General features: G+C 45.2%; 1 protein-coding gene across 4 annotated transcripts in view; it reads right to left on the bottom strand.

The window, feature by feature from the left end:
* Nucleotides 1-23,926, bottom strand: part of TRAPPC9 (trafficking protein particle complex subunit 9) — a 652,210-nt gene that overhangs the window by 457,070 nt on the left and 171,214 nt on the right. For all 4 annotated transcript variants that reach the window (XM_049853997.1, XM_049853999.1, XM_049853998.1 and 1 more), the window contains one exon: nt 22,844-22,996. In XM_049853997.1, the coding sequence (XP_049709954.1) occupies nt 22,844-22,996 (153 nt within the window). The remainder of the gene's footprint in view (nt 1-22,843; nt 22,997-23,926) is intronic.

The following is a 23,926-nucleotide window of genomic DNA, read 5'->3' as shown; positions in this document are numbered from 1 at the left end:
GAAATCCAAATAACAAACGTACAAGGAATGGGGGAAACAGAAAACCACCACGAGAATGCCACAGTAATAACTGCCTGAGGCAAGGCCCGCTGATGAAAGGTAAAAAGTGGGCAAAGCTTCAGGAAGAAACAGAATCCTAACAGAGCCTCAAAGTGGCAGTTTTAACAAATGTCCACAAATTTCCTGATACGTTTCCCTCCAGGATGTGGTATTTAAACCTTCTCCCCTTGAGTAGGGGCTGGACTCAGTGACTCACTTCTAACAATACAGAAGAGGAAAAGCAGTAACTTTACGGTGGAGAAGGCTGGCAGATACCACCTTAGCCAAATGATCAGTTAACACCACCAGTAATCAGTCACAGTGATATCATGTACTCCCTAATACAATGCAGTGAGAAGAATACCTCTCCTATCTGGTATTCTTCCAAAAACTCCAGTCTAATAATGAGAAAATACCAGCCAAACCCAACCCAAACTGAGGGACATTGTACAAAATATCTGGCCAGTACTCTTCAAAAGGGTCGAGGTCATAAAGGACAAAGAAAGACCAAGAAACACTGGAGGATACTAAAGAGACAAGATGACAAAATCAGTATGGTATCCTGGACTGGATCCTGGAATAAAAAAGGACAGTAGTGAAAAACCTAGGGAAATCAAATAACATCAGTAATTTAGATCATAGTACTGTTGTTCGGTGCCATCAAGTTGGCTCTGACTCATAGCTACCCTGTGTATAACAGAACAAAACGTTGCCTGATCCTGGGCCATCCTCACAATAGTAGGTATGTTTGAGCCCATTTTTTAGCCACTGTGTCAATCCATCTTGCTGAGGGTCTTCCGCTTTTTTGCTGATCTTCTACTTTACTAAACATGATGTCCTTCTCCAGGGACTGATCCCTCCTGATAACATGTCCAAAGTAGCAAGACAAACTCTTGCCAGCCTTGATTTTAAGGAGCTTTCTGGTTGTACTTCCTCCAAGACAAATTTGTTTGTACTGTACCAACATTAATTTCTTAAGTTTTGATTAATGTTCTGTGATTATGTAAGATGTTAGCATTAGGGGAAGCTAGGCGAGGATATATGGAAGCTCTCTGTACTATCTTTGTAAATCTTTGGCACGTCTAAAATTATTTCAAAATTAAAAGTTGAAAATCTATATTAGATATGTAAGAAATAAGGTAACCGAGAAGAAAAACCTTCTGTGTAACACCATAACCATCATACGCTGTGTGAGGTACAGCACTGTAACATGCTGTAGCCCATCAGGTTTTCTCTGCCGATAATAACACAATGAAAACGACAACTCCATGGACAACTCATTATCCACACGCAAAAGCATGAAACGGATCCCTCCCTTATACCATGTATAAAAATCAACTCAAAATGGATCATAGAAATCCCAGCTGGCTAGTTTTTTTGTTTTTTCCGAAAACTGACAAGCTGATGCTAATATTCATGTGGCCAAAACGGTCTTAAAAAAGGAGAACAAAGTTGGAGGACTCAATTTTCCCAACTTTAAAACTTACTACAAAGCTACAGTAATCAAGACAGTGTGGTATAGGCATTGTTGTTCTTGTTCGTTGTTGTCAAGCCAGCTCTGACTAATGGCAACCTTAGGTATAACAGAATGAAACGCTGCCGGGTACTCTACCGTCTTAATCATCATTGGGTACTGGCATAAAGACAGACATATAGATCAAAGGAACGAATTGAGAATCCAGAAATCAACTCTTACAAGTATGGTTAATTGAGTTCAACAAGGGTGTCAAGACAATTCAATGGGGCAAAGAATAGTCTTTTCAACAAATGTTCCTGGTATAACTGGATGTCCACATGCAAAAGAATGAATCTGGACCCCTACCTCACACTATAAAAAAAATAACAAAGATGAGTGTTTGGGCACAAATAGAAGAGTATGGGCACAAATAGAAGAGTATAGACACAATTAAAGAGAATTCTGACAAATTGTGATAAATGCAACTAATGTCAATGAACAATTTTTCTGGAAATTTGTTTAAAAAATTCATTGAGAAATATACAATTTTGCAACAACAGAAATAACGACTAAAAAAATAGGTGTTTGGTTACACAGACATACAAATGTGCATAAATACGAGCAGGAAGGCATATATAAATAACTGTAGGCATATGAAGAACCCTGGTGGCTCAGTGGTTAAGAGCTCAGCTGCCAACCAAAATGTCAGTACTTCGAATCCACCAGCCACTCCTTGGAAACCCTATGGGGCAGTTCTGCTCTGTCCTATAAGGTCAGCTGGAATCGACTTACATATGCATACATGTTTATGTGTGCAGCATATATTTTCAAGTATAAAACAAAGCACATGGTGGCACAGTTATGGATACTTCCTAGATATAAACAAACACCTCATGGAATTAGTCTACTAGGTTTGAGGGCTTAGGACCATAGTCTTGTGGGGTAACTCAGTCAAATGGCATAATACAGTCCATAAAGACAACACTGTACATCCTAGTTTCGTGAGTTGCATCTGAGATCTTAGAAGTTTGTGAGCCACCATCTAACATACAACTATCGGTCTCTAGTCTTCCTGAGCTACAGAGAAAGAAGGAAACCAAAGAATCAAAGAAGAAACTAGTCTATACAACCAATAGCCTACATGAACAACAACATCACCTACCTTGAGACCAGAAGAACTAAATGGTACCCGGCTACCACTGCCAATCATTCTGACCTGGGACCCAACAGATGGTCCCAGAGATAATGGAAGAAAAATGTAGAACAAAACTCAAATTCCTAAAAAAAAAAAAAAAAGGCCAGACTTACTTGACAGGCAAAGACTAGATGAACCCCTGAGACTATCGCCCTGAGATACTCTTTAAATTTGGAACTTAAACCACTCCTAAAGGTCACCTTTCAGTCAAATACCAGGCTGTAAAATAAATAATATCACTCATGAGTACCATGCTGTTCAAAATAATCATCTGTTGTTAGGTGCCTTCGAGACAATTCCAACTCATAGAGACCCTATGTACAACAGAATGAAACACAGCCCGGTCCCGTGCCATCCTCACAACCACTGTTACGCTTGAGTCCACTGTTGCAGCCACTATGTCAATCTATCTTATTGAGGGTCTTCCTCTTTTTCGCTGGCCCTCTATTTTACCAAGCATGACGTCCTTCTCCAGGGACTGATCCATCCTGATAACATGTCCAAAGCACGTGAGACGTAGTCTCACCATCCTTGCTTCTAAGGAGCACTCTGGTTGTACTTCTTCCAAGACAAATTTGTTCATTCTCTTGCCAGTCCATGATATATTCAGTATTCTTCACCAACACAATTCAAAGGTGTCGATTCTTCTTTGGTCTTCCTTATTCATTGTCCAGCTTTCACATGTACATGAGGCGATTGAAAACACCATGGTTTGCACCAGGTGCACCTCTGTCTTCAAAGTGACATCTTTTGCAACAGATTTCCCCAATGCGATGTGTCTTTTGATTTCCTGACTGCCGCTTCCAGGGGTGTTGACTGTGGATCCAAGTAAAATGAAATCCTTGACAACTTCAATCTTTTCCCCATTTATCAAGATGTTGTTTACTGGTCCAGTTGTGAGAATTTTTGTTTTCTTTTTGTTGAGGTATAATCCCTCCTGAAGGCTGTGGTCTTTGATCTTCATCAGTAAGTGCTTCAAATTCTCTTCACTTTCAGCAAGCAAGGTTGTGTCATCTGTATATCGGAGGTTATTAATGAGTCTTCCTCCAATCCTGATGCCCCATTCTCCTTCACATAGTCCAGCTTCTCGGATTATTTGTTCAGCATTCAGATTGAATAAGTATGGTGAAAGCACACAACCCTGACACACACCTTTCCTGACTTTAAACCGCGCAATATCCCCTTGTTCTGTTCGAACAACTGCCTCTTGATCTACGTACAAATTCCTCATGAGCACAATTAAGTGTTCTGGAATTCCCACTCTTCGCAATGTTACCCATAATTCATTATGATCCACACAATCAAATGCCTCTGCATAGTCAATAAAACACAGGTAAACATCTTTCTGGATCCATCTGACATCAGCAATGATATCGCTGGTTCCACGTCCTCTTCGGAATCCAGCTTGAATTTCTGGCAGATCCTTGTCAATATACTGCTGCAGCCACTTTTGAATGTCTTCAGCAAAATTTTTCTTGTGTGTGATATTAATGATATTATTTGATAATTTCTGCATTCATTTGGATCATCTTTCTTGGGAATAGACATAAACAGGATTTCTTCCAGTCGGTTGACCAGGTCTTTCAAATTTCTTGGCATAGATGAGTGAGCAATTCCAGTGCTGCATCCGTTTGTTGAAACATCTCGATTGGTATTCTGTCAATTCGTGGAGACTTGTTTTTCACCAATGCCTTCAGGGCAGCTTGGACTTCTTCTTCAGTACCATCGATTCCTGACCATGTCCTACTTCTGGAAATGGCTGAACGTCAACCAATTCTTTTTGGTATAGTGACACTGTGTATTCCTTCCATCTTCTTTTAATGCTTCCTGCATTGTTCAATGTTTTCCCCATAGAATTCTTCAATATTGCAACTCAAGGGTTCAATTTTTTTTTTTTTTTTTCAGTTCTTCCAGTCTGAGAAATGCTGAGCATGTTCCTCCCTTTTGGTTTTCTACCTCCAGGTGTTTGCAGATGTCATCATGATACTTTACTGTGTCTTCTTGAGCTGCCCTTTGAAATCTTCTATTCAGCTCTTTTATTTCATCAGTCCTTCCTTTCAATTTAGCTACTTAACATTCAAGAGCAAATTTCAGAGTCTCTTCTGACATCCATTTTGATCTTTTCTTTCTGTCCTCTTTTTAATGACCTCTTGCTTTCTTCATGTATGATGTCCTTGATGTACTTTCACAACTTATCTGGTCCTCAGTCATCAGTGTTCAACGCATCAAATCTATTTTTGAGCTGGTCTCTAAACTCAGGCGGGGTATGCTCAAGGTCATACTTGTTCTAATTTTCTTCAGTTTCTGCTTAAACTTGAGTATGAGCAATTGATGGTCTGTTCCACAGTTGGCCCCTAGCCTTGTTCTCACTGATGACATTGAGCTTTTCCATCATCTCTTTCCACAGATATAGTCGATTTGATTCCTGTGTATTCCATCTGTCGAGGGTCACATGTATAGTCACCGTTTATGTTGTTGAAAAAAGGTGTTTGCAACAAAGAAGTCATTGGCCTTGCAAAATTCTATCATGCAATCTCCAACATCATTTCTATCACCAAGGCCATATTTTCCAACCACCAATCCTTCTTCTATAGGGTGGCTATGAGTTGGAATTGACTCTATGGCAACGGGTTTGGGGTTTTTTTTGTTTTTTTTTTTTTAATCCTTCTTCTTTGTCTCAACTTTCGCATTCCAAGCACAGGTAATTACCAATGCAACCTGACTGCATGTTTGATCAATTTCAGACTGCGAAAGTTGGTAAAAAATCTTCAGTTTTTTCATCTTTGGCCTTAGTGGTTGGTGCATAAATTTGAATAATAGTAGTATTAACTGCTCTTCCTTGTAGACAAATGGATATTATCCTATCACTGACAGCACTGTACTTCAGGATAGGACTTGAAATGCTCTTTTTGACGATAAATGCAATGCCATTCCTCTTCAAGTTGTCATTCCTGGCATAGTAGACTATATGATTGTCTGATTCAGAATGGACAATACCAGTCCATTTCAGCTCACTAATGCCTACGATATTGATGTATATGCCTTCCATTTCACTTTTGACAATTTCCAATTTTCCTAGATTCATACTTCATACATTCCACGTTCCCCTTATTAACTGATGTTTGCAACTGTTTCTTCTCATTTTGAGTCATGTCACATGAGCAAATGAAGGTCCTAAAAGCTTGACTCCACCCACGTCATTACAGTCAACTCTACTTTGAGGAGGCAGCTCTTTTGCAGCCGTATTTTGAGTGCCTTCCAACCTGTGGGGCTCATCTTCCAGCACTATATCAGACAATGTTCTGCTGCTATTCATAAGGTTTTCACTGGCTAATTCTTTTCAGAAGTAGGCTGCTGGGTCCTCCTTCCTAGCCCGTCTTAGTCTGGAAGCTCAGCTGAAACCTGTCCTCCATGGGTGACCCTGCTGGTATCTGAATACCGGTGGCATAGCTTCCAGCATCACTGCAACACACAAGCCCCTATAGTATGACAAACTGACAGACACATCAGGGGACAAATCGTCTAGATGAAACCAAATGGTTAACATTTATCCTAGAACAAAGATGAGAAGCCTATGGGGGGGCGGGGGGGCAGGGAAGTTAGATTAATGGAAACAGAATAACCAAAATGGAAATAATGAGAATGCTGATATAGTATGAAAAATGTAACCAATGTCACTGAACAATACGTATAGAAATTGTTAAATGAGAACCTAATCTCCTGTGTAAACTTTCACTAAAAACACAATAAAAAATTTTTTTTAATTAATTCAAAATGGATCACAGATCTAAGAGTGAAAACTAAACCTATAAAATGCCTAGAAGAGAACAGAGGAGTAAATCTTCATGACCTTGAGTTAGGCAATGGATTCTTGGACACAACACCAAAGGCACAAGTGATAAAAGAAAATATAGATAAGCCGGACTTCGTCAAAATTTAAAACTGCTGTAAAAGATACCACCAAGAAAATGAAAAGGTAACCCACAAAATGGGAGACATTTTTGCAATGCTTATATGTGATTTAATATATAAAGAGCTCTTACAACTCAGCAATAGAAAGACAAACAACTCAACTAGAAAAACAGGCCAACAATTTGAATAGAGATTTCTCCAAAGAAAGTATACCAATGGCCAATGAGCACAAGCAGGCCAATCAGCTGTCCTTAACTAAGTGAGAAGGAATAGACTGAGTTCACGAGATGAAGGGTAGCCTCGGGGCAAGGGGGGCCGGGGCCAAGGAAGTCTTCTCAGGGAAAGGCTGTTAAGCATATATATGAAGGATGTGCAAAGAGGATGGGAATCAGGGAAATAGTGAAAAGTTAGGTGTTAAACCCCTGACATGGAAAAGACCAAGACAAACTCAGGGATATGAGAGAAGGGTGGGGGGCTCAAACTCTGAGAATGGATGACAGTGACAAGAAAAAGGCCGGAGAGGCAGACAGGAGCTGGATGGATGAGGGTCTCGATGATCTCGTTGAGATTCTGGACTTCAATGGTATCTTAGTTATCTAGCACTGCTATAACAGAAATACCAGAAGTTGACAGCTTTAACATACAGAAGTTTATTCTCTCACAGTCTAGGAGGCAAGAAATCTGAATTCAGGGTGCTGGCTCCAGGGAAAGGCTTTCTCTCTCTGTCAGCTGTGGAGGAAGGTCCTTGTTATCAATCTTCCCCAGTGGAGGAACTTCTCAGCCCAGGGACAGTGGGTCCAAAGGATGCACTATTCTCCTGGCTCTTATTTCTTGGTGGTATAAGGTCCCCCACGTCTTTGTGCTTGCATCTCTCTTTTGTATCTCAAAAGATACTGGCTCAAGACACAACCTCATCTTGTACATTGAGTCCCGCCTCATTAACATAACTGACAATAATCCCACCTCATTAACATCATAGAGGTAGGATTTACAACACATCTGAAAATCACATCAAATGACAAAATAGTGGACAATTACACAATACTGGGAATCATGGCCTAGCCAAGTTGACAGATATTTTGGGGGGGATACAATTTAATCCATGACAGGTGCCTAAGGAAACCACTGACAATTCAGACAGTTGAGGGAAAGGTCAGAGATGTTTCTTAAGTCACATCCTATTGAAAGCAAAGAGAAGACTGGTACCAGTGAGAGTAAATGGACAGACCAGTCAGGGGGAGCGTCTCCCCAGTGCGGGAACTGTGGGCTAGAGGAAGTGCTGAACTGCAGAGATGTTCAGGAAAGAGAGGTGACAAGACTTGGCTTGATGGGCAGAGGACAAGACAAGACGAGACGATCTTGGGTTTCCCAGGTTCAGCGATCAGGTAGAACGTGTTACAAGTACTAAGAGATGGGGACAGACTGTCAGTAAGGGAAGGCTGTGGTGGACGTGCTTAGTCTCTAGAGCCTGTGAGGCATCCCAGAGTTGAGGCAGGTACTTGGACACATGGCCCAAGAGCTCAGAAAAGAGGTCTGGCCTGGGGAGTGAGGGGACATGGAGGTGGTCATTGAAGCCATTTGAGCAGAAGGTCTTGAAAGAGACAGCTTAAAAAAAAAAAAGTGAAAAAGAACCTTGGATGGAGCCCTAAGGAATTCCAAAGTTTAATAGTAAGGAGGAAAAGGAAGAATGACCAAATGAAACTGACAAGAGCTGCCCAGCAGGTAGGAAAAGCGAGGGTATGGAGGGAGGAGGCAGCCAGTAGGCTGGAGCTATTGTAATTGGGTGATATCAGTTGATCCCAACTCTCAGCAACCCCACGTGACAGGGCAGAACTGCCCCATAGGGTTTCCTAGGCTGCAACCTTTACAGGACCTGATCGCTAGACATTGTCTCCTGTGAGCCGCTGGTAGATTCGAACCGCTGGCCTGTCAGTTAGCTGCCAAGCACTTAACCATTGTGCCACCAGGGCTCCTTGGCACGGAGCTAGGAGCTAAGAATTAGAAGACAAGTAAGATGCTGGCCCCACCCAAGAGATGTTCATTGCATAGCCCAAGAGACCAAAAGTACAAACATAATTCCAAGAGCTGGGACTAGTGCTAACACTGAGGTACCCACAAGAGGGGGGAGCATAAAGCCAAAATGGGGAGGCCCGGGCACCGACAAGGTCACCATGACAGACCTCCGAAAGGCACAGAGAAATTGCCAAGGACATGGTGAGCACTCGATAAATTATTTATTCTCTTTCTATCCCCTATATTCTGTAGCCTCAGAGGGAAAAAAAAAAACCTCAAGTTTCAATAAATTCCTGGCCTCTTAAAATCACAAATGTTGTGAAAGCCTGAGGCATCTAGGAATTGCAAAGGAAAAAGAAATATTATGGCATTAAGATTCCAATCATCTTTGCCTTTGATTTCTGGGTAGTTCAGAATGTGTCACTGTTCTTCAAAAAATAAAGAGTGAGAATTCCAAAAATTATTATTTCTTTTCAAGAGGCGCAGCAATCTAAGACAAAGATACTGAATAACTGTCCCAATTTTAGAGTTCAATAACAAGAGAAAGGGCCACAGTACGAAAGCAAACACAGTGTACTTGGAAATGACAGCTCTCGACTAAAATTAATTCCTGGCCACAATGATAAGCTGAAGTATCCGTTATCATTAAATGTGAAGACACAAAACATAATGAAAGGCCCAACGTAAATATGATTTTTTGCACTACAGTCCAACTATGGACAAAGAACTGAACTGGTTCCAACTTGCCATGGACAGCCTTGGTCTTCAGTCCGATAAACGAGCCATTTCAGGGAAAAGAAACTCACGTTCCCTGGGGAACAGAACAGATTCTAACAGGAGCTCACCAACCTGCTTGACCTGCTACTGAATTCTGTCTGTAACCACATAAAACCCTCGCTGACGGCCTGCAGGGAAGATGGGAAGGACGCCCTCACAGAAAGGTCACCACCCGCCAGCCCTGCTGAGTCTTCTAGCTCCGCACTGCCCACCGCCGCCCTCCTCTCCAGCCCAGCTGGCACTCTCGGACCAGGACACCTGCATGGACCTCAGGTGACCCCTTCAATCCAGCCCAGCCATCTTCATTCCCACCTTCTTTCCAAATACCTTCAGCGGCTCTCCAGTACCTTTTCAACACAGTCCAAATTACTTCTCTGGGGTTTAAGGCCTTCCATAGCTTGTCTGGTCATACCACGTCTCCCAGGGTCCTCTCTTACACCCGAATCCTCTCTGTATTAGGGGCAGCCCTGCCTCCTGCAGCCCCACCTACCTCCTCCATTCCCATTCGCCCCCTCCGGCCTCACCCCCTCCACCCCTACCTGCTCTCTCCATCCCCACCCACTGGTGTCTAGCTCACCGGTAGTCAGGCCCAGCTCAAGCAGCTTCATCCAGAAAGCAACAGCTGATCATCCCAGCCAGACATTGCCCCTTTCTCTGAACTCAATTTGGCTTTGTCACTCAGTCTCGATGTGTCTTTATTTTCTTTAACCTTTCACAGGCCACCTTCATCCCCTCATTTGATAACCCTTTGGTGACCCAATTATTTTCCGCTTTAAATTTTTTGTTGATATCACGTGTTTTCACTAATGGAAGGCATGCTGATTAAAGGACCAATTCATAACTTTTGTTATGAGTGACGGATTTTGATACCCATTATCTGAGTCCCCATGTACCCCAGCGGACACAGGACATAGTAAATCCTACCAATATAAGTCAATGAATACATGGTAAGAATAACTTACAGGAGTTTGGGTCTCTTGAAAAGTACCACTGCAATGCATTATTCCTTATTGGAAAGGTGTTATTACTGTTCAGAAGCTAGAGAAGAAGGGAGCCAGTAACACCTGGAAGCAATGAATGACATAAAAGAGAAACAGCTACTATGACTGAATGAAGATTGGCAATGGGTTTTCTCACGGTAAGTACATTCTCATGAGAACATAGTAACTGGGAAATAGAGTCAAGGCAAACCTGTAAGAAGTTTAGAAAATCACACATCCTGGAGCCATCCTTAAGACAATGCTAAACATATGCAAAAATGAGGCTCCCACTCAGGATTTTTGAGTTTCACGCATTTCAAAAGGATCCCACCTTGAGTCTACAAAAAAAAAAAAAAAAAAAAAAAAACCTGCCAGTTGAGGTGATTCTGACTCATAGGGACCCTATAGGGCAGAGTAGGGTTTATCCCTCACAGCTGGTTTCCAAGGAGCAGCTCCTGGACTCAAACTTTTGGATAGCAGTCACGCTCTTAACCACTGCTCCACCAGGGCTCCACCTTGAGGCTAAACACATTAAAATCAGGTTACCTCTTTCCCAAAGAACTCCAGAGGCATTAAAAAGTGGTTGGCATACCATATGTCCCATGAGTCACCAAAGGGCTAAATACGTGCTGGGACTCTTCGTGGGCCAGGCCCTGTGCCGGGTGTTAGGAGCAGACTAGTACTTGAAGGTGCCATGGTAGATGTAGGACAGAACCACCTTTACCTGAGAGAACAGAGGGAGGGGCTGTAAGGGCTAAGACAGGAAGTGGCTGAGTGGAGTCAGCCGGCAAATAAAGACGGAGAGGCGTCCAGGGTCATGAAGGGGCATCATGAAGCAGAAGCAGCCACGCCAAACAATACTTCAGACGGGGAGGGAGGCCCGAGTACCAAATGTCAGGGCCCAGTGGCATGAATGAGCGGAGAAAGGAGGCTGGGACCAGATTATGCTAGGGCCTTACGTGCCAAACCGAGGGGCATTTGTTTTTGAGAAAAATCACAAATGTTGTAGGAAGATGGACTTGAGAAGGTAGGGTACAATTGATTACTTTTGTGTGGCCTTTCTAGGCAAGGTCCTGTAACTCCCACCCAAGTGACTGCGGGTCACTGTGTGATAGAGTGATTATGGCCCACCAAAGGGATTGGTCAGTTTTGCCATCCTGTTGGGCTTGAAATAAGCCACCCCACAGGTGAGAAAGAGAAAAGCCCACCTGGGACCATTTGAAGCAGAGGTCCAGCAGCATGAGACAGCACATGGTGGGCTTGCCGGCCTATGGAGAGAGAAAGCTGAGCACCTTTGGGCAGAGGCCTAGGGCTAGGAGAGGCGTGCCCACAAGCGCGGCTGGGAAGAGGCTGTCCTGATAGCAGAATTGTATCCTTCAGTGTTCCTGAGCCTGAACTATAACCTGTTACTTCCCTAATAGGCCCCATAATCCTGAGTACGGTGAGTTCTATGCGGCCACTGCAATGAATTATCAAAGCCAGTAGAGAGTGCTGTGGAAGGGATGGTTGGTGTCAGAATTCATAAAGATGGTGGCGAGAGGAGGCTTGTCTGACCTCAGTCTCACAGGAATCTGCCTTGGGCTGTTGACTTTGGTTCTCCTTTCCCCTTCTGGGGTTGGAAAAGGTCAGACACTGTCCCCACGCCACTTTTACAGAAGGAAGCATAATGGCAGGGAGAAGAGTGACTAAAGTCTTACAGGGGTTCAAATGAAAGAAGTTTAGAGAGCATGCTAGGCAAAGGGGGCCGGGGGTGCAGGGATGTGCAGGAGAAAGGACGGACAGGACGTAGTGATGACTGATGGAATGCTGGTGGTGAACGGATGGAACAGGTCCCCCCAACAAGACACACAGGCTCCTCGCTGGCACTTCTGGGTGGTGGTGATGCCTTTCATCAACCGAGGAGACAGGGAAGGTGAGCAGGGACGAGGGAGTACAACGCACTAAGCTCAGATGCATGTTAAATCGCTCGGCTGCTAACCTAAATGTCGGCAGTTCTAACCCACTAGCCGCTCTGCAGGAGAAAGATGTGGCTGTCTGCTGCCGTAAAGGTTACAGCCTTGGAAACCCAATGGGCAGTTCTGCTCCGTCCCGTAGGGCCGCTGTGAGTTGGAACAGACTCAACTACAAAGGGTTTGGTTTTTTGTTTTGTTTTTTAAGACACCGCACATGGACTACTGTCACATTCACACTAAAACCAGGCCAGCGCCTCCACACGTCCACATAACCGTAACAAACACGCAGTTCAAGCAAACTGGTGCTTCATCCCTACAGACACTGCAAAGACGTCACCTAGAAATAGTATTTTTCATCCCTGAGGGCAGGAAGGAGCAAGGTGCAGGAAGACAGCCTTCCACTGTGAGCATGGACATTGGGCTGCTATGTGGGGGCCTTAGACAAGTCATTCCACCTGCCAGGATGCGGCCCCCGTGTTGTCAGGTAAACTGGTTAGACTGGATGACATCTCTGGTCTGTAGTTCCGGGGCAGTAACGATCACCACTTCCCATATTCAGACAGACATGCCTAAGTGAATTATCACGTCCGATGGAAACTGTCAGCAGGGAGCTGAAACCTCTCCTAAAAACTGAGAGCTAAGACACACACAGAAAGAAAACCCAGTTAAGTCATTCCATTAATGAATTAGAATGGAAACAAAAAGCAGGCGATGCTTTCATTCCACTGTCAAGAAACAGGAACCCCTGAAGATGGTTTTCCTCTAGGGCACCAACACCAATAAAACCAAAACGCTAATTTATCAATCTCTCTGAAAGGCCCCGAGCTCAAAGGGGACCCTCAGAAAAAGAAGGTGAACGTGGCAGGCTGAGCAGACCTTCACGTTAACACCTGGATGAAAAACTTCTTAGATAAAAATAGTACTTCAACCTGATCAGATAAGAAACTGTCCAGCAAAAATATTATTACCAAGATATTTCTAATCCTTTTGGGTTTTTTTTAACATTTTATTGTAAGATACAGGACAGGTTGACAGAACTGCATAAAATAAATGTATAGCTGAATGAAGCAAACACCCTTGAAACCGCCACCAAAAAACAAAACACAACCAAATCCGTTGCCATCAAGTCCCTTCCAACTCACAGCACGCCCGTGTGTGCAGAGCACGCCCGCGTGTGCAGAGCTCGCCCGTGTGTGCAGAGCTCGCCCGTGTGTGCAGAGCAGAACTGTGCTCCCCTGGGCTTTCAAGGCTGTGACCTTTTGGAAGCTGACTTCCAGGCTCTGCTTCTGAGGCACCTCTGGGCGGGTTCAAACTGCCAACCTTTCAGTTAGTAATCGATCGCTTAGTCCCTGGGTGGTGCAACCACTAGCTGAAAGGTTGGCACCTCAGAAGACAGCCCGCAGAAGAAAAGCCTGGCAATCTTGAAAACCCTACAGATCAGTTCTGCTCTGCATACCTGGGGACACCATGAACCAGAATCGACTCTATGGCAGCAAACAACATTTGAGCACCGAACCGTTTGCCACCCGGGGACTGGGGACCCACCACCCAGCTGAAGAAGCAGAATTTTGCCAGCCACCCAGGAGCCCTCAGCTGGCTTCACGTCACTCGTAACACACTCCCCACAAAGTGACCACTGTCCCAGCTTGTACGGTCATCATTTCCTGACCACTGTCCCAGCTTGTACGGTCATCATTTCCTGACCACTGTCCCAGCTTGTACAGTCATCATTTCCTCGCCTTTCTTTCCTGTCTTACTACCTAAGCGTGAGGCCGTGAACACCACAGTTTAGTCTTGTTTCTATTTATTTTCAAATATATCATTTCAGTCTCTTTTAAACTACAGGTAGCCCTTTCTTCCCTTCCCCCTCCCTTTCCTTTTCTTCTTACAATTTATTTGTTCAAGAAACCAGGCCATTTGACTGTAGAGTCTCCCACAGTCTGGACAGCTGGCTGCATCCCCATGGTGATGTTTAACACGTTTGTCTGTCCTCTGAATACCTACAAACTGGGAGTTGGAGCCAGAGTGCTGAGCAGTCTCAGGTGTGACTTTGGTGGGGGGAAGACTATTTCATAGCAGGAAGGGTGGGGTGTTCTTCCTCCAGAGGAGCGTAACATCTGGTTGTCTCTTATTTTGTGATGTGGATGCACGTTGTCTCAACCTATTAATCTATTATTGCAAATGATGGCATTCTAATTCTATCATTCCTTTTTCAACTGTTAGCTGGAATACTGCTACAAAGAGAAACCTCCCCTCGTCAGCTATTAGGTGGTCCGACAGGACAGCAGTACAAGAAAGGTGGAAACAATGAGTAAGTTCCCATCATTCTTTCTAGTAGCTTTACGAACTCATAGACTGAAGCACAGTTATCATCCTCACTGATGCTCAAACCGCCAGTGGTAGCCTCTTCAGGTTGATCTGACACAGTCAGTCCTTTTGACACAACCCTAACAGCCTTTGATAGCTTCCTTGCCGTAGGTTCCAAGATCACCTAAAACATTTCCTGCTCCAGACCTGGCCTCAGTAGCCACTTCTCCAAGAAGCCCTGGCCTTGGGAGTATACAGGGCTCAGAGTCGGTGAGTGGGTAGGTAAGCAGTGGGAGGGTAAGAAAGGAGGGGGGAAGGGAGATGGACGGATGGACGGACGGACGGGCGGACGGACAGACGGATGGACAGACAGACGGATGGACTGACTGACCGACTGACCAACCAACCAACCGAACAGCTGGCCAAAAAAAACCCTCATGATTTCTTACTGATAGTTTCTATTCACATTCTGGACTATGGGGATTTTACTTACCTTCTTATCTTACATCAGTTACCTCTTTTCTTCCACATCAGAACCGAAGTTCAAGACCAGGTTCGTATGGTAGAATTACATGATCACAAAATTAATCATTTACTTTATTTCACGTCACATCCAGCTTCAGAGTGTCAGCACCAATGTCAACACTATCTCTTGCATCTTGCATCATTTTCTCAACATCTTTTAGCTCATCTTGAAATAGCTTACCATTTTCACCAGTTGTGTGAGCAGGCTTCCCTGGCACACTGGCATGGTTTATAGGCATGTTGTTCTGCTTCTTTTTCTGTCTTCATTATAACTGTGTACTGGATTTAACCTTGATTCTTTTCTGCTGACCATTTTTACCTGAAATTAGTTTACCTGAACTCTTAGGAGGCATGATTTGGGGTAGTTTTTCTAATTTTGATAAATCTAGAGCTCTGTCTTCTGTGTTTCTGTGTAGTCCCCAAAGCCGTGGCAGCTGATTTTCTGCCATCACCGGCTCTGTTCTCCTCCCCCACTCTGAGCGGGACTTTTTCTTTCCTCCGCTCTGTTATCCCACATCTACTCCTGGCAGCTTCTCCTCACGTGGGGCTTTGCACCCATCTGCTACTGGAATATGTGCCAACTGCTGACCTTCCAGTGACTGCCTACTAGCTGCTTCCGGCTTCTCAGGTGTGTGGACAGCTAACTGTTCGCTGTTTCCTCTTGCACAGATGCCGGATCCACAGAGACCTGCTGACTATGCATCATTCACATTTTGGAGTTCATGGATATATTTTAGGAGCCCTGGTGCCACAGTGGTTAAGCACTTAGCTGCCAACCAAAAGATTGGTGGTTCAAACTCACCAGCCACTCCTCAGGAGAAAGATGGGACAGTCTGCTTTGGTAAAGATTTACAGCCTTGGAATCCTATAGGGCAGTTCCACTCTGCCCTATAGGGTCTCTAGGCATCGGAACTAACTCCCTGGCAACGGGTTTTAGGTTTGGGGATATTTTGTTATCTGGCGGTGTTGTGCATGTTGCCTATGGGTATTTGGTTTTCCTAACCTAGTTGTTCAGTCTATTTCATAGGATGAGGTCCAAAACCTATAACACCTTACCACCGTTCCCAAAATTTCTAAACATAAAATTCCAAGACGTCAGAGACTCCTAGGTACTGTGAAGATCACAGGAAAACAGTATACCATTTTCTAGGTGGAAAGCTGGCTTGTCTCAGCCTAGGTTGGTTGCAAAGGAAGACACAGAAATGCCTCCCAAGAGCTCGAGGATAAGGGAAATAGGTTGCTTTCAGGGAGTTCACTTAGAAATCAAAACATAATAGAGAAGGTGGTGCTCTGCAAATCCTCTCTTCCTCCCTACTTTGATTGGGAAAAATATCAAATTTACAGGAAATTTCTAAGAACAGAAATGAACACCCCATAACCTTTATCTTGAGCCACTCAGTTTTTAAATAATTTGGCACATTTGCTTTATTTCTCTTTATTCACAGTCACACACTTTTTTTTCTTTTTTTGGCTGAACCATATCAAAGTAAGTTGCAGGCATAATTACATTTCATCTCTAAATATTTCCATATGTATTTCCTAAAAATAAGAGCATTCTGTCATAAGCTTCATTACTATACCCAAGAAATTTATCATTGATACAATAACATCATCTAATATATGCCACGGACTGCCAGGAGAACAAACAATCCTGTCTTGGAAGAAGTACAGCCAGAATGCTCCTCAGAACCAAGAACGGTGAGACTTCATCTCGCACACTACGGACGTGTTATCGGGAGGTGTCAGTCCCTGGAGAAGGACGTCATGCTTGTACAGGAGAGGGTCAGCGAAGGAGAGGAAGACCCTCAATGAGATGGACTGACACAGTGGCTGCAACAATGGGCTCCAGCACAGCAACAATTGTGAGGATGGTGCAGAACCGGGCAGTGTTCCGTTCTGTTGTACACAGGGTCACTATGAGTCGGAACCAACTCTATGGCACCCAACTACTACACCAACAATATATAGTATATATTCCATTTCACCAATTGTCCCCAACATGTCTTTCGAGTCTTTTTTTTTTTCATCCAGGTCACAATTAAGAATTATGCACAGCACTGAGTGCTGTATCTCTCCCGTCTTCTTTAATCTACACAGTCCTCCTGCCTGTTGTTACAAAGTAGGAATAATACTAATATCAACTTTACAGAATTGTTGGGAAGATTAAATAGAAATAACGCAAATAAAGCAGCTAGCCAGTCCTTATAAACAGTACCTGACAGTGCTCAGTAAGTGTGAATTCCCTCCCATCTGCCTCAAGCCCACACGGAATCCATGTTCTGCTCTCCATGACACCTGTACTTATTGCTGCAGATTTAACCCGTGGGGTGTGATTTCAGTAACCATAGTTGACACGAGTCCACCCCGATAGACAAGTCCAGCGCACACATAACCCCTGACTGGATGGCCTGAGACAGCCAGACTGGGAGCCACAGTGGGGTCATCACCCAGTCTCAAGAGTCCACGAGCCACCCTGCACCACTCAGTTTACAGGCTGTCTCCAAACAAGGGCATAACTGTGGCCTCGCGGTTCCTCAGCCTGAACTGTAGGTTAACCATGCATCCTTCGGGGACCAAGCTCAGTGGGAGCCTTTTGGGGCCCTCTGTGTCCACTGTTTTCCTCTACAGAACTATTCCTGGTTTTGGACACTAACGTGCTCTGTCTCCAATGAGTTTATGTTGATGGTGGTGGGATGCGTTGGAAAAGGACAGCGATAATGGGTGCACAACATGAAGGATGTCATCAATGTCACTGAATGATACATGTGGAAACTGTTAAATTGCCTGGGAGGATATCTAGGTTAATTGGCATAACATAATTTTTAAAGAAAATATTCTACATCCTACTTTGGTAAGTAGCATCTGGGGTCTTAAAAGCTTGTGAGCAGCCGTCTAAAATACATCTACCGGTCCTACCCGGTTTGGTGCAAAGGAGAATGAAGAAAACCACAGACACAAGGGAAAGATTAGTCCAAAGGATTAATGGACCACAACTACCACAGCCTCCACCAGACTAAGTCCAGAACAATTAGAAGGTGCCCAGTTACCACCACCGACTGCTCTGATCAGGACCACAATAGAGGGTCCTGGGCAGGGCGGGAAAAAAACGTAGAGCAAAATTCAAACTCACAAAAAGAGACCAGATTTACTGGTCTGACAGAGACTGGAGAAACCCTGAGAGTATAGCCCCTTGGACACCCTTTTAACTCAGTACTGAAGTCACTCCTGAAGTTCACCCTTTAGCCAAAGCTTAAACAGGCCTGTACAACAAATGATAACACACGTAGTTCAACCATGTACACAAGACTACATGCGCACACCAGCCCAAAAGCAAAATGAGAAGGCAGGAAGGGACAGGAAAACCAGACGAATGGGGATGGGGAACCCAAGGTCGAGAAATGGTGAGTGTTGAGACTTCGCAGGGTTGGCCACCAACATCATAAAATATTTTGTGTGTTAATTGTTTAATGAGAAAGTAATTTGCACTGTGAACTTTCACCTAAAAAAGCACCGTTAAAAAAAAAAGGGAATTGCTAAATTGGAGAATGTTTTGTTGTATATATTTTTACCTCAGAAAAAATGAATTTTTTTTTAAGATTCTTTGTCTCGAATTCTACAATTTGCTATATAAACAATCGACTAGAGCTTCTATAAGCCATTATCAATAAAGACGGCATCTACTGGTAACAAACATGTTCCACCATTTCACATGCGTGCTATGTCTAACTGAGCAGAAATCAGGAGGATGGGCCGGTCTTGCATTTACAAACCACTTGGTAACCGCAATCCTAACTTGATTTGATTTGATTTTAAAAGACAGAAGAAGGTATTCCCAGCCCGCAAGTCCCGAGTTGCGATTTTACTCTCAGCTTAGAAGGGCGGAGAGAATACTCCAGTCCCCTCTGTAACAAAAGGCACAAACATAACGCCATAACAAAGCAGGTCAGCAGTGAACACGTAAACCCAGGTAACCACCAAAACAAGAAAATGGAGGCTCCCCTGCCCAGTCTTCCGCACCGCGTCCTTGGGGACAGCAAGCCACAGCTGGCCGGAACAGGAGTCAGGCGGGTTTGGCTCCCTTCTCGCCTCTAGATCATCTCAGCTGAAAGCCTACGTTCCCAGACAGACCCCCGGGCACAATCTCTAACCCAGCATCTCCGGGGCAGGTGCCAGGCACTACCTACTCTGCCAAGCTCCTCTGTTGGGAATAGAAAGGACCTCTCTAACCCTTGTCCACCGATAGAAAAATGCATTCCAGCAACGCAAGCCGGCTTACAAGGAGGCCCCAAAAATCCATTTCATCTCATATTTTTAAGTCCCGGTATAACGTTAAATCCATTTGACAGTGTTTCTAAATTGCCCGACAATAAGCTTGTTTCCCTGCCTTTGTTAATAATATTTCTAAAGTTTTATTTAGCACCAGCATTATGTGAGTAATCCCACAGTGGTCATTTAAACACCGCACAGAGGAACAGATGGCAAACTGTATGCAGTGGCGTGTTAGATCTTAACAGAAAACCAAAAACCAAACTCGCTGCCATCTAGTCGATTCCGGCTCTTAACCACCCTATAGGACAGAATAGAACTGCCCCATGGGTTTCCAAAGAGTGGCTGGTGGATTTGAACTGCCGACCTTTTGGTTAGCAGCCAAGCTCTTAAACACTGTGCCAGATCTTAACATAGTCACTGTTATTTAAAAAAAAGTGTGAGAACCCCTGAGGGAGCAGGAGAGCACTGGGATGCAAACCTCAAATTCTCATAAAAAGAGCAGACTTAATGGTCTGACTGAGACTAGAAGAACCCCAGAGGTCATGGTCCCCAGACCTTCCTGTTAGCCCAAGACAAGAACCATTCCCAAAGCCAACTCTTCAGACAGGGATTGGACTGGACTATGGGATGGAAAATGATACTGATGAAGGTTGAGTTTCTTGGATCAAGTAGATGCATGAGACTATGGGGGCAGCTCCTGTCTGGAGGGGTCAGAGGCTGGCTGAATGGACACAGGAATACAGGGTGGTAAGAAGGAGTGCGCTGTCTTATTACAGGGAAAGTAACTAGGAGTATATAGCAAGGTGAGTATAAATTTTTGTATGAAAGACTGACTTGATTTGTAAACTTCGTAAACTTTCACTTAAAGCACAACAAAAATTTTTTTTAAAAAGTAGCAAAACAGTTCACTTCTGTATCCCAGCACAGGGTGCTAAGTAAGTTTCTCTTGAATCAGAATTTTGAGATCTTCAGCAACTCCCAGGAGTCTTTAGGAGACAAAGCCTCAGGAGAACGGACAGGAACACAGCCTGGAGGCCCCAGGTTGGGGGGGGGGTGGTGGGAGAAGCTCTCATCCCAGACTCGCTGTACAAACGAACACTGGCCACGCTGGTCCCGCCACATTCCAGTACTGTGAGTCCAGCACTGAACAGGACAAAGGCCCTGATCCCATGAGACTTGTATCCTGAAGGATGGAGATGACAGGTCGGAAAAAAAGAACCAGCCTACTCCGGGGGTACGCGCTATGAAGTAAACAGCATGGGGTGATGTGCTGAGGACCAGCCTACTCCAGGGGGTACACGCTATGAAGTAAGCAGCGTGGGGCGATACGCTGAGGACCAGCCTAGTCCAGGGGGTACAAGCTATGAAGTAAGCAGCGTGGGGTGATATGCTGAGGACCAGCCTACTCCAGGGGGTACACACTATGAAGTAAGCAGCATGGGCTGATGTGCTGAGGACCAGCCTACTCCAGGGGGTATGCGCTATGAAGTAAGCAGCGTGGGGTGATGAGCTGAGGACCAGCCTACCCCAGAGGGTATGCGCTATGAAGTAAGCAACGTGGGTTGATGTGCTGAGGACTGGGACAGGGAGGCGCTGATCGAGCTACACTGGTCAGCGGGGCCTCTGTGGATGGTTGGCCTGAGGTCTGAATAACAAGGGCCAAGTCATGCAAACTGCGGGAGTAGAGCCTTCCAGGCAAGAGAAGGCTGAGTGCCAAGGCCCTGGGGCAGAAACCAGCTGGGCGTGCTCCTGGGTCAATGTGGTCAGGTGGCTGGAGACCCCTCAGAGAGCAGAAGAGTGTGGGAGATGACTCCCTGTCACAGGAAAACAACACCCACGACTAATCCTGCAGTCTCTGGTGTTCAGTGTGACAGCACCATTTCCTAAACATGCAGATACGGCTGGGAGAGACTGGCCAGGAAAGAGAATTCCATTCCAAAACAAAGAGAAACAGACAGACAGACATCTGGACCTAAAGCCCCGATTCACAACTGAAGGTCAGGCCTCTGGGCCACTGTACCTGCTGCTCCCTGGCCTGGAGAGCCCTTCCTTTTTGTTCACCCGGGAAACTTCCCGGGCCAGGCCCAAGTCAAACACCAACTCCAGGACCTTACAGGACCCCACCAGATGCAGCCAGCTGCACAGAAGCACACAGTGTTGTGATCACCCGTGTGCTTTGCTGGCTGAGCCTCTAGGCAATGGTGAGCCTCAGAATGGCACAGTGGAGGCCGCCTGGCTCACAGCCAGCTCTCCAGTTCCTCGCTGTGTGACCTAAGAAGAGCTAAGCAACCTCTCTGTGCCTGAATGTCCTCATTTGTAAGGTGGGGATGAGAACAGCACCTGCCTTGTAGGGTTGTTGTGAGGACAAAGTAAGCTAATTTTGTCCTCTTAGTGTCAGCTGGTGTTATTCTTATTCTCCAGGGGACAGGCCATAACTCATTCCCCTCTTTTCCAAGTGCCTGACCCATACAAAGAGATCATTCAGTGTTTGCTGGATGAGCGATGGGGGCGGGGGAGAGAAGGAAAGCTAGAACTTGAGGACCCCTTACCGTATTCCAGGCAACGTTCTGGTACAAATTCCCACAATGAGCCTGTAAGTTATTACGGTGACGATTATCATTCTAGATACCAGGAGATTAAGGTACAGACTCACCCAAAGTTACATAACTCATCAATTCTAGACACAGGATCTGCTGACCGACCCCATCACCCCGCGACGCTTCCCAGTGAACGTGTGGACACCTGCTTTGTAATTCTACATAATCAGCCCCAGAACCCCATCCCTGACCAGCCAGTCCTGAACTACAACGAGGAGCCCTGGTGGCGCAACAGCTAAGCTCTTGGCTGCAAACTGAAAGGTTGATGGTTCGAACCCCGCCAGCAGCTTCACAGGAGAAGGACCTGGTGATCCGCTCCCGTAAAGACTACAGCCTGGAAAATCCTCTGGGGCACTTCTACTGTGTCACCCAGGGTCGCTGTGAGTCAGAATTGACTCGACGGCACACTACAGCAACAAACGTTACAACAAGTATAAATCTCCATTTTCTCTAGACCCTGTCTCCTTACAGAAATCTCCGGACTTGGAGGGACTTTATCATCACAGCTAATAAGATGTCCGCAGCAGCTAGACTTAGAAAAAACGCAGTGGCTCCTGATCCCACTAATTTAGGGAGACCTCCCGCGAGTGCGTGCAGACGAGCAGAGTGGGAAGCAGGAAATCATTTTCCTGAAAGTACTTTGATTACTCTCAGATACCCACAGTCGCTCAGTCCATTAACCAAGTCCCCAGGCAGAGGCACGGGCAGCCGGAGTTAACGGCTGACATGCCAGCTACAAGGAGAGAACAGCAGCTTCAGGAATGGTGCTTGCTACCATGTACCCAGGGGCCAAGTGCTAATTAAAATCGAGACAAGCTCACCATCGCTGAGATCCTGGAGAAGATTCTCCTGGCATGAAAAGTCCAGCTTCACTTTGATGTTGACGGTGAAAGTGGCGATCTTTCCAGGTTGCAGAGGAAACTGGGCAAGGGTTTCTTCCAGCTTCCAGCTCAAGAAGTCCCCGTACAATTTTTCTACAATAACAATAACAATGATGATGATGTAATGGAGCCAATGTGGGACTTACCAATCCCCTAGTACCTGCTAGTGCATTCTCAAATGAAAAACAAAAAGCATTGAAAATGTGATAAAGTACCAAGAACACTCTAGAACCAAGAGGTGCTGGGAGGTAATCACCTCTGTTTATAACGGAGGCGTAAAGAGGCAACGTCGCTGCTTGTGGTTAGAAGCAGCACGCTGTAAGTCAAGTGATGGTTACTTCTCTGGGCAGCTCTTCTCACTGACAAAACAGGTGCTATCTTTGCTGTTGTAAACTAAACCATTGTCAATTTCCCTGCAACAAAATGTTATCTATAGTATGTTATTTTCTGTATTATCTATATATCGTCTCAAACATAGATCCAAAGTGAGCGGGGCAATCCTACACAATTTGAGCAACGCTCTTAAGGAAAACAAGTAGACAAAATCACGAGCACAGACTGAGGGCAGGGGCTCCGGAAGGGCCAGTGGGAGCTCCAGCTCCTCCCTCTCGGGCAAATCCACCTCTGTGTCTGCCGCCTCCCTGCCCTTCCCAACCGCAGTTTTCTGGAGACGCCAAGGCTTCTCCATCTGCAAGAAGGGGATAGCAACTGCTACCTCATGGGGCTGTTGTGCAGATTAAACAAAACACCCTCTGTAAAGTGACGAGAAGACCGGCAGGAATAAACCAAAAGGCAAATTTTACCGAAGGGAGGAGAGAAGGGGGCAGCAGAGACTCCATCTGTGCCGTGAGGAAGCAGCTGTGTCAGCTCCAGGACTCCAGCTCCTGCCAGACAACCCCTCCCCACAATGGATGCCACCCCATGCCCCCTCCATCAGGCAGCCCACTGCGGTTCTCAGCCCCAGCAGAGGGCCCAGCTTCCCAATCTGCTGACACCTCCTCCTGGAGTCCCTCAACCCGAGAC

This window comes from Elephas maximus, chromosome 15 (genome assembly GCF_024166365.1).
Source record: "Elephas maximus indicus isolate mEleMax1 chromosome 15, mEleMax1 primary haplotype, whole genome shotgun sequence".
NCBI lineage: Eukaryota > Metazoa > Chordata > Mammalia > Proboscidea > Elephantidae > Elephas > Elephas maximus.
This window is presented reverse-complemented; position numbering and strand designations above follow the sequence as displayed.